This window comes from Centropristis striata, chromosome 21, assembly GCF_030273125.1.
Source record: "Centropristis striata isolate RG_2023a ecotype Rhode Island chromosome 21, C.striata_1.0, whole genome shotgun sequence".
In the NCBI taxonomy this organism is placed as follows: domain Eukaryota; kingdom Metazoa; phylum Chordata; class Actinopteri; order Perciformes; family Serranidae; genus Centropristis; species Centropristis striata.
In genome coordinates, this window is record NC_081537.1 from 18,701,464 (window position 1) to 18,715,484 (window position 14,021).

Genomic DNA, 14,021 nt, shown 5'->3' on the forward strand with positions numbered 1-14,021 from the left:
CGGCTGAGGAAGTATTTTTTGGTTCTCTCCCTCAACTGCCGCCCCTCTGCAGCTCCTCAGTGTGTCACATATACCTCCATCGCCCACACCAAAATCAGAATTGATAGGCCCGCTTGTGACTAGTGAGGGAGAGACTTTTTTTATTTTTTTATTCCCCAAACCCTGCTTTATTTGATTTCTTACCACCCTCTGTCTCGCACAAAAAAAAACACGTTGTCATGGTGACTCTACCGGATTTATCCCAGTGATAAAAATGTAAGAGACGAGCCATGAGAGGACAGGCTGACCTCTGACTTCTTCTGGTTCACTCCAAACGCCGCTGGTCACTGTGATAGACCTGTGGAGTCAGCTGTGTGACAGAAGAGGCTATCGCACCACGCTACTTTGCACTTATCAACTTAGAGCCGCAGACCTCAGAGAAGCACACCTGAACTTTTCCATTTCCCCGTCATGCCCCACATCTCTATTTCTCACATTAGCCCTTAACAGCTGGCGTGGCATGTGTTCCTGTTCTGCATTTAGATCTTAATCGCTGCACAGTGAAAGGTCTGAATCTCTTTTTCTGGCAGAGATTCTCTGTCTGTGTCTTCCACTCTGAAACCATGTCACGCTGGGAATTTAAACTGCACAAGAATGAGTTCTTAAACCAGGATTTAAGTTAGCATGTTAGCTCCCTGGGGTCTAACCTCTCAAACTCAATGATGATTTTGAATGGGATGGTAGTTAGATCCCTGAAATAAGGTCTGTGGTTAACACAAGCTGAAGAGAAGTTTGGTTTTGTTGTACAACATAAAATATGTGAATTTCGATGTGTCCTTATAAAGGCTGTTGCTAAAAAGCTAACAAGTGGCTAAATGAGACTACAGTGATTGTCGGGGACATTAAAATTTATCACGCTGGACACGGACCGGCAACTCTCACACTAGTCCTCCTCACAGCCTCTAGTGTTTTTTAGTGCTCTTGTAGATTGTAAATTAGGTCAATAAAACAATTTATTTAGCTACAGTTTCACTAGCTTGTAAAAACTGCTAGTTAGCTTGTCCGAGACCGTCTGAAGCAATAGCCTAATGTTAGCTTTTTACTTCTGTTGGCTCCATTAATGCTTCAAACATCATATAAGTGATGTTCATTTGTGAAGATTATCCTGCTGAATAAAACTTGTCAACATCAGAAACATGTGTTGGCCACAGAGCATATTTTCTGCAATAATCCAAAATCCAAGACAAAAATCCCATAGGTGAATTTTCAATAGACCCCACGGAGATGCTAACTTCCAGGTTGGCCTACAAAAATATATTTGCTCTCTACATGCCAGCTAGACCTCCATTTAATTTGCCATCAACGTTTGCCACATGATCCTCTTTTCTCTAGCAGCAATGTTTATTTGGAAACTTAAGATTCATTCATGAGCAACACAATAAAATCAATAGTGACATTGGGGTATGCATGCCTGTGTTGTCGGCAGTCTTGGTTGAACATTGGGAGTAAGCTGAAGGGGCTTATGCTACTGTAAGCATCGCTAGAGCCTTATGGCAAGTCCCACACTGAGGCTTACAGCATTTAAAGTGTGCTCTGAAGGCTCTTTCTCTTGGGGATTCATACACAGCTGAAGAGATGGGAAGAAGGAGCGATCGTGGGATACCCTCCAGCTGATTTAGTCTGCAAGCTGCTGCAACAGGCGCCAATGACTTCTAAAGACTGCTCCCTGCTTTGAAGCCCTCGCTCCTTTTATTAATAAAGTGACTGCCCAATGTGAGGGGAATTGCAGCAGCCGGTGCCTGTCCCCTCATGCCAGTTAGACTTGCAGAGCTGGGAAATTAGAGTTTGAATGAAGAAAGATGGTTCAAACATCCTCAAACAAGACTTTGAATAATGCTGCTTTTGTCTGGGAACAATACCTTAAACCTACCTTTAATTCAGTACCACAGGTCATCCATATACTTGTAATTAAGCAGTTGTATCCTTTGTTCTCTAGTTAAAAGAATAAGATGTTACAGAAGTGTGACAGAAATGTCCTGAATACACACTTTGTGTTTTCTAATCAGGCTCTGTATAAATTTGTTATCCATCTTTAATGCTGAAAAAAAAACTAAGGCTTGCATGTCCTCCCAGATAATATAGTCCTGCCCTCTGCTTTAGAAAAAAACATTTCCATATTAATATAACATGAGTCACACTGGTTTCTCTGATCTGTGAAGCATCACTGAGAGGGAAGTGAAGCAGTCATCAGCTTCACGTAGCATAACAAAGAAGTAGTGAGGGAAACATGAATAATAGACGTCAGTGATTGTTTTTGTCTTTTGCATGATTTTCTGATCATCACTGATGATGTGGTAATTTCCATACATATTAATGATGGTAATTAACCTTTTTTCAAAAGATATTCCAATGTCTTATAGCGAAAAATTAATCAAACCATAAGCATCAGAAGAAAAAACAGCATTGGACAGAGGGGTCAGGTGAGGGGAGAGTGTGTGTGAGTGTTCAGCATCGTTTCTGCTCTGCTGTGTTTTGGTGGGTCAGGCCTAATTACAGCTCAAGGAGACGTTCTCCAGTGAAACAGAATGCCTTGTGAGGATTAACTACCATGAAGCAGCTGAGTTATATCCACCGCATGAGGGCTGCATTAACAGAGTCCTCACTCCTCTGAGGTAGTCCCTGTCCAGATTAAAGTCCCAACCTGGGGTTTGTCCTGGCGATTAGTTATGGAATAATACTTGGGTTGGCATTTTTGTAACCAAATCTTACTGTAACTCAAAATAGACGTTTACTGGGCTCAAGTTTGTTTTATTCTATAGATGACATTAATAAATATTAACCCTTCTGTGTTTGTGTAAAGACAGATGCTTACATTCAAAAATGTAAATAAATCATGCAAAATATCTAAACATACACTGCCGCTGAAAAGTTAAGGGTCACTTAGAAATGTTCTTATTTTTCAAAGAAAAGCACTTTTTTTAAATTAAAAAAAGACATACAGTCTTGACATTGTTAATGTGGTAAATGACTATTAAAGCTGGAAACGGCTGATTTTCTCATGAAATATCTATTTTATATTGTCAGCACTCATCACTCCTGTGTTCCAGTGGCACATTGTGTTAATCCGCATTTATAGTGTTGAAAGGCTCATTGATCATTAAAACACCTGAGCATTATGTTAGCACAGCTGAAAACTGTTTTGTGCTGATTTGAGAAGCAATACAATGATCCTTCCTCAGGCTAGTTGAGTATCTGGAGGTAAAGTTTGAGATTTGTACAGGTTAAAATTATTATTTCTACCCTTGTTAATGACTTTACTATATTTTTGATTCATTTTATAACTCATTTAATGAATAAAAGTTTGTTTTCATGGAAAACAACACAGAAATTTTCTGGGTGACCCCAAACTTTTGAGGGCTAGTGTATGACTTTAAAAAGAGACATATATTGCTTTATCCCCCCCCCCCCGTTTGAATATCTGTTTCTCATGGGCCATTGATTTTGTTTATACTACAGCTACCATATTTTGCAATCAATATTTACGGCATAATGATAAATTAAACTAGAATGCTTTGCTTAACCTGCTGCCCCCGCGACCTGGCGCCGTATAAGCAGATGAAAATGGATGGGTGGATGGATGATAAGTTAAAGCAAAAAAACTGGTCTATTGCCACTTTAAAGACGTATATGTGTTAAAGCTTAGTCTCAGTCCTGCGATGTGATGCTTACTTTAATGGTTTTTGAGTTGGAGCTAGACGTCACCTGTGATGTGTGTAAAGCTTATCACACCTTCGACTTATTAATCCGGATCTGTGTCCATGCATTCTGTCACAAAGCAGTTTTAATTAGCTTCTCTTATCTTCGGTGCATTTTATTTGATCAGCTGCTTGAAGTAAAACTGTCTGTAATAATAGATGCAAATGATGCAGCTTCTTAATAAACAGTACATCTTTTGTTGGTCCAATGGAGACTCTCACAACATCATGTCTTTTCTACCTGTGTCTTTTAACTTTCCTTTTGTTCTTGTGTGAGTCTCTTGGTAGCTTATTATCATGACTCTCTGCATAAACACCATGCTTGAGTCATCTATTCCTGTGAATTTCTCTGTCAGCCTTATACAGTGTGAACAAAGTCCTGCAGGGGCTTTCCAAAATGTGTCAGTACTTTGCCATTTCCTTTCCCGGTTCTTTTCTCCAGTATGTCTCGGCCTTTGTCCAGACATACCACTGGCGGCGGCAACCTCTCTCCTCTTAGCCTACCACACGTTTGCCTCCCCTTATCTGCCCTCCACAGCTCATGTACAGCATGCTAACCAGAGCTAGGATAGTGCACTGTAAAGTGAAGACAGCACTTTAGCGTCCTCACAGGCATTATAATCAGTGGAGACAAAGAGCTGGGGAGCTGGGGAGTGAAGGCCAGCAGGTTAATGAGATCAGCCACTGAGTGAGGGCGCCTACCTTTCCAACTTGGGAGGCCAGGCCTGCTTCAGTATTCACATCCAATCAACTCTGCTAGTCAGTATCCATCAAAATCACAGGCAGCGACTCGTCCTATCCTCAGCCTTCAATTTGAACCTGATTGTGAATCGAATGTGCTTCTTTCTCTTCTCCAGGGCAGCTTCGTGGCCAGCATGACTGCCACACTGAGGCAGATGGACGACTATCATTACGCTCATCTGATCAGCACCTTTGGCAAGATAAGGAGCGATGTGGTGGTGAGTACACCTTACCGGCGTGCCCATATCTACTAGATGAGCCACTTCAGGCCAAGTTGTTGTGTAATAACTTCAATTGCAGTCCCCCATAGTTCAGTATCATTTTTGCTCTGTCTTTTCTAGAAATCAAAAGTTAGATTAGATCTGTTAGGAAAATGTTTTCCTCCACAATGCAGTATGAAATTGAATTTCTGTTAGTCCTTGCTCTCAGGCTGCTACATGCACAGCATGCTCTTGATGATAGTAACTCCTAGGGGAAGCAGATCACTCATTGCAGCCAACAAGTTGTGGAGGAGGGATAAATCTCATTGATGTTATGGATTTCAGCTCTGAATAATTCCTCCCTCGAAGCGGTGTTTCTCTAGTATCTGCTGCCAGATTAGCATTATGTTACTCTACTCTGACAAGTGGGGGAATCCCACTGTTTGCTCTTATCGCAGCAAACGACTTATGAGCTTCATACGCAGGACACAAATCTGATTTATATTATAGGTAAAGCTTTATAATCTAAGCAGAGAGAGATTCTGGCCTCACTTGCTGCACATCCTGTTTTTTATTTGATATCAAATGAATGATTTCCCTTTTTAAATATTGATAGAATTGGTACAAATACGACTCATTTGTACTTATTAATGTTTGATTGAAGGTGTGTATACTGACTTCAAGAAAGGAGTTCATCAGAGCCAGATTAGTGGGTTAGCTAAGTGAGGCCAGAACTGGTTTCTGGATTGAAATCTGTTAAAAAAGCAATTTTTTTCCGCTTTGTGGTACACCCCTCTGTTCAGTTAGAACAATTTTTATTTCCGAATATTTAAGTTTCCTATTGAGGCTTTAAGGAGATTTTCAGGGTGACTGATGGAAAAAAAAGAGGAAGAATCAACACAAATAGAACTCTCTGACCTTGATGATTGTTACACAGGGCTTGTTTGAGGCCGGCTGTCTAGTTCCCATAGCAGGCTGAACAATCACTGTGATGAAGCTGGATCTTCCCACAGATTCATTGTTCCTGAAGCTGGCGTGGGCCATATCCACATTTCAGAACTGGCTGCAGCCCAAAGGACTTTGTTGTTTTGCAGTTGTTCTCTAAACACGTCACCACAAAGCTCAGGGATCCATCCAGGAGTGAAACATCCACAGCCAGGAATAGATTAACATGCATATTTATGGTTTTGGGGTATTTAGCTGAAACTCAAATTTAGAGGATGCTATTGTAGGTGTAGGAGGAAACTTAAGAGGAAATCTAATTTGGAAAGAAGTTGATGACTTTAAGCGCATTTCCATTAGGTACTTTTCCCTCTAGTGAGTTACTATGGGTGTGTTTTGGGAGAGAGGATCAGCCAAAGGTCCAACCAACTTCACCGGTTAGCGGCTCAGGTAGCGGCTCAGAAAGTAGCTGCCTCTGGTAGGTACTTTCTGAGCCGCTACTAACTAGTCGACGCTGATTGGATATGGTTGAGGCGGCAACTTTGTGCACGCGTGATTCATTTGCAGACTGGACACTGAAGGGTTAACGTTTCCTGCTCTGACTGCAGCTGGGAGAGACTGCTGTGGGAGGACTAGGCCGCTTGTGAGTGCTGAGAGTAGGAACGAGTCTCCAAAAGTCTCCGATAACACCAGAAAAGGTCGCTAGATTTGTTGCTAGTCGCTTTTTTGAAAAAGAGTCGCTAAAGGGGTCTGAATAGTCGCTCAATATTGTGACAAAGTGGTTGCCGCGTCACTCTGTTGTCACATTCGAACTCGTTCGTTGGTTAGCCACTACAAAAGTACCTGTATGGGAACAGAGGCCGAGGGGAACTAACTAGTGGGCGTAGCCAAAACACACTTTCCAAAAAGTACTCAGTGGAAACACGCCTTTTGTGTTGTTATGTAGAGCTGAGTATCTGTTAGTGGAATAAATGAACCTATGATCAAGTTGTCATGTTGTGCTTTAATAGCTGATAATTATGTATCTGCTCTGACAACTAAATAACACAAGAACTGTCTCTCTCTGAGATGTAACACACATCTCATTGTACTACAACAGGATTAAAAACACTGGTGTTATTGGTCTCAAGGGCCACCTGCAAAAGAGAAGTATGTGTGTCACCTTGACCTTAAAAACTAATCTAAAAGCTGTTTCTGCCTGAAAGCCACAAACTCCCAACAGTTCATTTCAGATTGCTCTTATCTTGGGGCTGGGAAGAATAACACTTTTCAAAACTTTTTTCTCTCTGTTGCAGGATTTCCTAATGGAAACATTTATCATGTTTAAAGATCTCATTGGGAAAAACGTCTACCCCTCAGACTGGGTCATAATGAACATGATGCAAAATAAGTAAGTACGACCACGCCGGACACACACACGCTCACACAAACACACTCATAACGCATGCTGCTTCAAACTCCCCACACTGTTGTTGCTAAGGAACAGAAGTCAGAAGTAGGTAAGGATATTTTCTAATGTTTTTCTCTCCATGCAAATATCGGCACAAGGCCTCAGCAGTGTAGCAATCAGATGAGCAGTCAGCGCAGCCGCGAACAATCACATGAATTATAGATGCTCGGGTGTATGCCGCCTGCTAATCTCCAAACTTAGTCTCAGCATCTCTTTACTTTGTTGCTTGTTGTGCTGCCACGGCCTTCTGTTTTATTAATGTGAACCTTGCCTGATTCCATTTTTGTTTGAAATATAAAAAAGAGAGATGAAAGGTGCTTTGCAGTTTCGGAGTTTAGTCAAGAGCCATGCTTTTATGCACTTGACAGATGAAGTTAGAGCTCGAAAAAGTATTTAAAGGCTCTTTTGTGTTGTTTTTTCTACTTCCATTTGTATCTTTACAGAAGAGACGGAACGAGTTGTAGTGCTCTATTATGCAATGGCGAGGCAACAGCTGTCAGATGAAAGTCAGTTTTATAATAACAAAGAAAGAAAATTATGTCTTTCTCAACAGTATCCTTGCATTCTCTTTAAACTGTAAGATTTGTTTTGAACACTGGTCACTATTAAATTAACATATGTTCAAAGAGTGTCCCGATTTAGCATTGCACTCCTATAACAGAGTCTCAGTGGACTGTTCAGGAAGATATAAATCAGTGCAACAGCTTTTTTGTTCCACTTTTTTTTTTCTTCCTTGTGAAAATCTGGCGCCTACATTACCCACAATGCAGCTCAACTGCCACCAGTTCTGTCCATTGATTGGGTAAATTGTGCTATAGTAGCAGCTAGGGATGGGAATAAATTATCAATGATTGATTGATGGTCATTTAGAATTTGGTCGATCACCTGGAATTTTGAATCCATCTGTATTTTTTATTTAATTTGATCTATGAGTGCGTATCAATACTCACTGAACTGAAACATGGCCCATCGTCAATAAGCCAATGAGCTGAGAATTTAGTTAGATAAAGCTACAGTTTGCAAACTGAAAGTTGCAATAACAATTATAAAACTTGACTTGACTAGCTTAACTAGCTTACTGTATCAAACCTTGCTAGCATGAATTACTAGGTTTAATTTTCTCCAAAACTTATTTAAACACAAAACACACTTGAATATACAAGATTCCTGTGGACACTAACCTTATGCCTCTTCGGGGACTAAAACATAACACATTGAACTTCTTGACGTTATCTTTACAGCATCATCTCAGTTGAATTAGTTTAAAAATCGACAGAATCAAGTCTCTTTTCATCCTTTCAAAATAGAAGCGTCTGTTATCAAATCAGGTTTTTGCATAGTACTGTATATATATATATATTTTTAATTTTTTTCAATGAATCAATTAATTGATCGTTAACATTATAGATGCTCAAGTTGGCAAGTTTCTTCCAAAAGCCCATCCCTAGTAGCAGTTTATGTAACTGGTAACTTCTTTATAATTTCAAACCAAAGTATATATGTTTATTAATTCAACTGATGCATTGCTATTCTCTCTTCGTCTTGAAAGCTTTTTCTGATTTCGGTAAAGGCCTACAGCACTTTATTTTGTCTAAGGGATTCTCATTGCCCACAATGAAATAATTCTGATTAAAGAAGAATCTTAATTATTTATTCTTGAATAAGAGCAGCTTCTAGTGTTATCAAGTGATTCGGAACATGCTGAAGTCTGTGTTAATCTACTACAAGCAAACTTTTGTTTCTTTTCTTGTTAGTTCTCTGGTTCACTGGGAAATATCTCAGTAAATTTAGCCTTTCAGTTGACACATTTCTTCCATTTGTTACTTCTGTTGCATTAATAAAAGATGATGGAAGTAAATAATTCTGTTTATTTTTATTAGGGATGCAGTGATTCAAGTTTTGATTCCAATACCAGTATTAATTAATAAGCTGTATGCATCACATTGTGGAAGTGATCATTCTTTTGTAATTCAGGCAACATCAGGCTCCACTGAAACATTGCTTTCCTCTCTTTGTAAAACAATAAAACGATATAAATAAATATGCATTTACTGATAATTAAAATAATAAATTGCGCTCTAGCAGCTTGGTAAAAAATCTTGAAAATGAACTGGAATTAAATTTGTTTTTAAATGCAGCAAACAAACTGGTCAAAACAAACATGGATTATAATTTCAATATATAATGTATATAGTAAATATACATAGAATTTAATTTAATATACACTGTTGCTCATAAAGATGGAATAAAATATTTTTACCTCTTTCCATGAAATGGAAAAAAGGTATAACAAGTATATATCTTCTCAAAACTTGATTAAACAATGTCTTCCAAACATTTCACAATGAAAATGAAACCACAATTAACAGAGAATTTTGTCTGAAAACAAAATTATTCCAACTTTTTAAGTGATCGTGTATTAGCCCCTTTGTTGCAGATGGCAGTTCCAACTACTGAGTTAGTATCAGTCCGCTTTCAGTATCTGTGCATCCCTAATTTTAATTATGAATCATTAAAAATATGCAATAAGATATGATTTGTTTATTGTCATGTGGACAGAAGTAAAGTGATTACAACATGCAATGAAATTCTTACTTTGCAAAAAGTAAAATAGACTTAAAACTTAAATAGACAGCAATTCAATTTAATATAGTATTGATCAATGTTTTGAAAGAAATTAGAATAAATAAAGCATGTACTGTATAGCAATCCAAGAAATTGTTGTATTCAGATCATTTTGTTACCACATTGTATCAGAATCAAATCTCGAGGTACCTAGAGATTCCTACCCCTACCCGACTGAAGCTGACTCAAATGACATCACTTGAGGCTTTGTACAACTTTTTTCATGCAGTAGGACCCCCCAACTCCTGTAAACAGTCTTTTATGTGTAAAATCGGGTTCCCTTCTAATGGAACATGCATCAGACAAAGGAACACCAAAATTAGGCTTTTCACATTACTCAGAGTACCTGGAGCTGTTTCTGTTGGCAAGGCCGGATTAATCATATGGGCAACTGGGCAATTGCCCAGGGGCCCTCGACCTGTAAAGGGCCCAGGGCAGTGTGGGCACAAGCAGAATATCTGGTTATCTCTCGCTTATATGTTGCTGTCCATCGGAGCCGTTGCTCAAAAATGAATTTCGAGGTGACAGGGTGATTTCTGTTTAAAATGAGCTGAGGACCAAAATGCTACTTGATTCTAGATTCTTGATTTTTGTTTGTGTCTTGTCTTCCTCTGTGATGGCTCTATCAATTCAATAAATGTGTGCTGCTGGGCATAGGTGTTGTTAAAGAAATATTGGATGCTTTGAAAGTGGTTGCTTACCTATTTTTTGTGAAAATTGAGGACACTTGGTTCACTCTCTTTTTCTATCTTTTTGTAGTGCCAAGAAAGGCGGCTTCCAAATAAAATGTATAATAATAATAATAAAAATTATAACAATAATAATAATAATAATAATAATAATAATAATTATTATTATTATTATTATTATTTAATAATAATAATAATTATTATTATAATTATTATTATTTAATAATAATAATAATTAATAATATAATACTATAATTATTATTATTTAATAATAATAATAATTATTATTATTATTATTATTATCATTATTATTATTATTATTATTATTATCTATGTAGTGGGTCAATTTTTCCAGATTATACTGATGCTGATGTGTTTTGTTTTCATAACATCATTACATTACATTACATGTCATTTAGCAGACGCTTTTGTCCAAAGCGACTTACAATAAGTGCATTCAACAACATATGTGAGTGAGTGGCTTGACAAGATGGCATAGTGGTGCATTTGTAGTTCTATGAGCGTTTGCACATCTGTACATGAAAATGCACTTGATGACAGTTAGTTATTGATTTATTGAGTATATTAACTGTATATTATATCAGGGTACAGCAAAGTGTTAATCTGGCCCTGTCTGTTGGAGCGTAGCTTCAAAGTGGCCATTTGTGGCAGGTGCAGCACTTACAGAGGAAGCCCCCGAATGAGCTGTTTGACTTCCTGCACAAAACCATCCCAACATCCTCCCCAGCTCAGATGTTTGACTGGAGATTGCATTGCAACTGATTTATGGTTCTATTGCTTTCATCAGTCTATTTGATTGTTACAAGCCAGGTTTGTAATTCCCACCTGGGTCACCGTGTAGAAGATGTTGGGAAAGCTTGGTGATGATGCTCTCTTGTGCCTTGCAGGTGTGCAAATCACATCTGTTGTGCAGTGTTGGTATGTGAAAACATGACCATCCTAAGCCACACACAAAGACACACACACACACACACACCACATCAACATTACATGCTCTGACGTGCATGCACTGGACTAACAAGCTCCTTCAAACACTCCACACCCACTGAGATCCTGTACTTTCTGAAGCAGCTTTAGGGACATGATGAGCATCGCTGAGCTCCCAGCGGTTCACTCTCAGATCATTCTTTGTTGAGTATGAAATGTTTTATTTTTTGACTCGCAGACTCATTTCCCATGACTCGACAGAATCTTCCCCAATCGAACCTTTTGTCTACCTGCGCTTGTTTGTGACAGCCGTTAGATTAATTCTGCATTCTAGTCTAGTGCATTCAGCCACTTGCTGGAGTTAAATCATTGTTCAACTCAATGAAAAATAAGCCTGTCAAAGTCTGACTCATCTCAGTCTTTATACTTGAGCCTGTTTGAATACTGCAGGTGTCGGCTTTGCGACCAATTAGCAAAACCATTTTTTTTGCCATCCGTCAGTGTGTTTGATCGGTTGTTTCCTGCTCCCCACAGTGAGAACTCAAGGTGACACGTTCACTCCTCCCATGAGATAGATATAAATGTTTTGCATTTACTATTTAAAAGCATAGAGTGTGTGTGTGTGTGTGTGTGTGTGTGTGTGTGTGTGCACTCTTTTTGCTGTGCACTGAGACTGATTGACTTTACAGCAGTCTCTGCAAATGTAAAAGTGTCACGTCTCAGAGGCTGTAGCATTAAACTAGGATCACCGCTTAATCCCAAAGGTAATTTATATTTTTACCAGTCGTGTCAGCGGGTGGCTGGTATTGTTTTCACCTTGTGAGTCTGTGTGTATGTGGGTGCATGTGTGCCATGATGGCAAAATTTGAGACTGGTCTTCACTCAAAAACGTCAATATAAGTTGTTTGTACATGCAGCAAGATACAACTCACATTTATGTTTTGGACTGTCCTCCGCCACCAATGGCCCACCATATTGCTGATGTAGTAGTAATGGCCAAAAGCGATGTGGAGTTTAAATGGCAGATATCACAGTTGGGTTAGGGTTAACCTAGCCACGAAACGCTCATTTTGACAAATGCTCATATTGGTCGTTATGGATGGTCTTGACAAACTACTCTGTTGTTTAAGTTGGAGATCTTGTTGCGAAATGTGGTTGTGGCGAGAAGGTAGAACTACATTTGCGAAACTCTCACTGGATGGTTAATGTTAGGATTTGACCTCAATTAGTTAAGGTTAGGTTACAGTCATGGAAAAAATTATTAGGCCATTGTTTTCTTCAATTTCTTGTTCATTTTAATGCCTGGTACAACTAAAGGTACATTTGTTTGCACAAATATAATGATAACAAAAGCTCATAAGAGTTTAATTTAAGAGCTGATATATAGCCATTTTCCATGGTTTCCTTTATAATAACCAAAATCATTATCAAGAAATCAATGGAAAATGGCTAGATATAATTTTCCCATGACTGTAGGTAATCAGGCAGCAAGTCTTGCAAGAGTTTTCAGCAGTTTTCACAGATCTAGGGTTACTATCTGGTCCTAGAGACACCTACTGTACAGAAGACACCTGCAGTTTTTAGGAACATGATGAAGTCACGAAACTTCACAGGTGTGTAGTCAAGATCAAAATGAAGGCTTAGTTAAAAGATGGGTGATGTGAGAACAAGGGAGCTGGAAGTAGGAAGGTAGGAAACAAGTGAGGGGCCATTGGCGCCCCACTTGTCGCTGGTGTTTTTTGCAAGATGGTTTCCAGTTTCAAGCTGTTAATTTCTATTTTTGACCAACCCTTTTAGCTCTGTTTTGGTGCCCACCACATCCTGAGAAAACTATGTGGCTCTTAAGCTTCAGACGTTTAACTATAATCAGCAGCTAGTTGTTAACTCTGTCCTTCCCATTAGTGCTGGCAGGTGGTGAACACTGGGTTTATCAGAGCTTTTTTGCTGCAAACAGCTGCCTGCTGCTGCTGGAAAAGAATTAATGAGAGTGATAAGACATGTGGTAGATAAGACATGTGGTAGATGTGCTGTAAATCCAGAGCAATTGCCTAAAAGATGTTATAAAGGTCCATAGCATTTATTTTTTTGGAGCGTCATAACTCAGTTGGCACATTTATTTGAATATCCCTGAGTCCTTTCTCACTGTTTCCTGTTTCTGGGCAATCCACACATGCCACATTCAGTTCACAGATAGCCACCCACGGCACCAGCAGACGGTTCTTTCATGTCCACACATTATGATAGCACCACTAATGAGATGGGCATCAGCAGCAGCAGAAGTCGTTTCCTCCCACTCCTTCTTCTCCTCCCATCGCCTCTTACTTCCTCCAGGTTGTGAACTGATTTATGGGCTCTAATTGCCCCAGGAACAGCAGCATCAGGCTGGTTAGCCATTGACTGCCATTTCCCCCATGCCAACTGACCACGGCTTAATTGTGACAGCGAGATGGACTCACACTTGTTCTCCAAAATGACAAGGAAAAAGTTTACTAAGGCCATAATATACACAATTGCACAATTTCCTCTCTATACAGACGTGTGAAGCTTATGTGTGTCCGGCTGTGAGGATCCTGACCTTTAGATCCCACTTGTTGTTCCCACTCTTTGGCATGTTTGGTATGATGCAAGGCACCTACACTACCACTCAAAAGTTTGGGGTCACTTAGAAATGTCCTTTTTAAAAAAAAAAAAA

The 14,021-nt window shown here is 39.2% G+C and overlaps 1 protein-coding gene across 2 annotated transcripts in view; it reads left to right on the forward strand.

The window, feature by feature from the left end:
* Positions 1-14,021, forward strand: part of dock1 (dedicator of cytokinesis 1) — a 244,084-nt gene that overhangs the window by 156,668 nt on the left and 73,395 nt on the right. For both annotated transcript variants that reach the window (XM_059325282.1, XM_059325284.1), the window contains exons 28-29: positions 4,592-4,693; positions 6,913-7,007. In XM_059325282.1, coding sequence (XP_059181265.1) covers positions 4,592-4,693; positions 6,913-7,007 — 197 coding nt within the window. The remainder of the gene's footprint in view (positions 1-4,591; positions 4,694-6,912; positions 7,008-14,021) is intronic.